The sequence below is a fragment of the Notothenia coriiceps genome, unplaced genomic scaffold, assembly GCF_000735185.1.
Source record: "Notothenia coriiceps isolate Sejong01 unplaced genomic scaffold, NC01 NC01_scaffold00026323, whole genome shotgun sequence".
In the NCBI taxonomy this organism is placed as follows: domain Eukaryota; kingdom Metazoa; phylum Chordata; class Actinopteri; order Perciformes; family Nototheniidae; genus Notothenia; species Notothenia coriiceps.
In genome coordinates, this window is record NW_011359024.1 from 1 (window position 1) to 2,694 (window position 2,694).

General features: G+C 38.8%; 1 protein-coding gene across 1 annotated transcript in view; it reads right to left on the minus strand.

The window, feature by feature from the left end:
* Positions 1-714: 714 nt before the first annotated feature.
* LOC104956765 (actin-like protein 6A) overlaps positions 715-2,694 on the minus strand; it is a gene marked incomplete at both ends in the record, with an annotated part of 13,269 nt that continues 11,289 nt past the window's right edge. Inside the window, 4 exons of the mRNA XM_010784299.1 lie at positions 715-795; positions 959-1,073; positions 1,441-1,502; positions 1,630-1,719. Of these exons, the coding sequence (XP_010782601.1) occupies positions 715-795; positions 959-1,073; positions 1,441-1,502; positions 1,630-1,719 (348 nt within the window). The remainder of the gene's footprint in view (positions 796-958; positions 1,074-1,440; positions 1,503-1,629; positions 1,720-2,694) is intronic.

The following is a 2,694-nucleotide window of genomic DNA, read 5'->3' on the forward strand; positions in this document are numbered from 1 at the left end:
CACTTGGGATAGGGCAATGGATAAATGAATTACCAAAAATTGTAATATATTGATTTTTACCAATTTGCCCCGAATAGCCTTTTCTACTTGAGATGTGATTTTAATGTACTTGTTGACACCAGTATATATATTTCAATCACATACTGTTTCTCAATTGTCTTGGACAGAACAACAAATACAAAATTCAAGGCACTGTTGAAAGCATTTTAGTTGAAGCTACAGGTTTGTCTAAATTTCACCTTGTATGAATCTACTTTTCCGGCTAAATGTATCATTAGGGCTGCTCAATTAATCGTATTTTAAATCGCGATTACGATTATGGCTTGCAACGATTACGAAAACAAATTAATCGAAATAAAAACGATTATTTATTTTTTTGGGTTTTTCAGTTGAATTATACTTAAAGTTCAGGGTAATCAACTGTTAAAAACATACTGTTCAAATTTATTTTGTCCAATAAATGGATGTTTTCAAAGTCAGTGAATAATTGCATTTAATAATCGCAATTACAAGTATTGACCCAAATAATTGAGATTATGATTTTTGCCATAATCGAGCAGCCCTATGTATCATCAACAAAAGGGTTTAAGCAAGATGTGTTCAGTCATTTGATATTAATGACTATTAGAGGCCACATTTAAATGGATAAAAGTTCAACTGAAGTGTCGAAAAGGAAAAAATGTGTAACCCATATTTAAACATGTTGATATTCACCGGCCGGATGTCGATGTCACACATTCCCACGCTGGTCGTCACAACGTGGCCGACTCCCAACATGGTGTTTCCAGACAGGCCCTGAAGGGATCACAACAAACAATATTAAATTAAAAAAATGTTTTAAAGGGATACATTTCTCATGAAAAACAACACATTTGAATGCCGTAAAGTTTAACAATCCTTGAGCAGCATGTTTAGCTAGTTCGGCTGCTCAGTTCCCTCCACCTTAATAGCACCCCACCTTGGCATTGGAGGGGTCAAAGAGCCCCTCGGGGATCTTCAGCCTCTCAGCTCCAAAGTCAGCGTTGTAGCCGTTGGGCAGCTCGTAGTGCACTGTGGGCATCTGTGCAGCAATCCTGATGAGAGAGGGGGGGGTTACTTGTAGAGATGCACTCGTTGATATTTTCTTGGCTGATTGTTGTGGTTTTTTAAGTCTGAGCTTCTGATTCTGATTTAAATTTCTTTTTTTCTAAGAACAATAATGTACAGCATACAGACACGTTTTTGTAACTTCTATCTCATTAAAAAAAACAGTAATTAACTTTAATAATGGAACTGACTGCTCCAAGTTACAGGACCCTTTGATCGGACGACATCATTAAATTGAGATGAAGTTGACATTTGAACATAATCTAAAAAGAGACTTACTTTTGGCATGCACACCTCAACAGAAGCTGAGGGTTCAAGTAAAGTATAATGTTATTGACATATTAAGTTGCTTACTGTTCATCATATGGAGAGTCTGACACCTGCAGCACAGCTTGCTGGAAGTCCTGGATCACGCACTGCAAACATTAAGAAAGGACAAGTTGGCACACATTTATCAAAACACAACGCACACCAGCCAAATCTACAATTCATTCCTTTATTAGGGATACAACAAATGTCAAGGAGTCCACGTGTGCTGCTTACGTTACACATGTAGTTGTGCCATGAGCGGGTGACTTGAGGTAGTTTCTCTTTTTTCTTCCAGCTGGCTGCTGATCCCTCTCGCACTCCATCCTGTCATGTAAACAAGTAAAGAGTGAATTGAAGTCTCCCTTTTTAAAATGTGAGGATTTTTGTATTTGTTTTACAAACTTAGACAAGTGTGCTACTGAGTCTAGGCTGGTTCTACATTTATCCGGCTCTCTTAGGTTTTCCCTTTAAATATTTAAATCACTCTATACTGTTTTTTGTTTTTATGATATACAGTTGAAAGAACCCTTTGGAACTACCTGGATTTCTGCATAAATTGGTCATAAAATGTGTTCTGATCTTCATCTAAGTCACAACAATAGACATACACAGTCTGCTTAAGCTAAAACCACACCAACAATTATATGTTTTTATTGAACACACCATGTAAACATTCACAGTGCAGGGTGGAAAAAGTATGTGAACCCTTGGATTTAATAACTGGTTGCCCCTCCTTTGGCAGCAATAACCTCAACCAAACATTTCCTATAGTTGCATATCAGACCTGCACAACGGTCAGGAGGAATTTTGGACCATTCCTCTTTACAAAACTGTTTCAGTTCAGCAATATTCTTGGGATGTCTGGTGTGAATCGCTCTCTTGAGGTCATGCCACAGCATCTCAATTGGGTTGAGGTCAGGACTCTGACTGGGCCACTCCAGAAGGTGTATTTTCTTCTGTTGAAGCCATTCTGTTGTTGATTTACTTCTGTGCTTTGGGTCGTTGTCCTGTTGCATCACCCATCTTCTGTTGAGCTTCAATTGGTGGACAGATGGCCTTAAGTTCTCCAGCAAAATGTCTTGATCAACTTGAGAATTCATTTTTCCGTCGATGATGGCAATCTGTCCAGGCCCTGAGGCAGCAAAGCAGCCCCAAACCATGATGCTCCCTCCACCATACTTCACAGTTGGGATGAGGTTTTGATGTTGGTGTGCTGTGCCTTTTTTTCTCCACACATAGCGTTGTGTGTTCCTTCCAAACAACTCAACTTTGGTTTCATCTGTCCACAGAATATTTTGC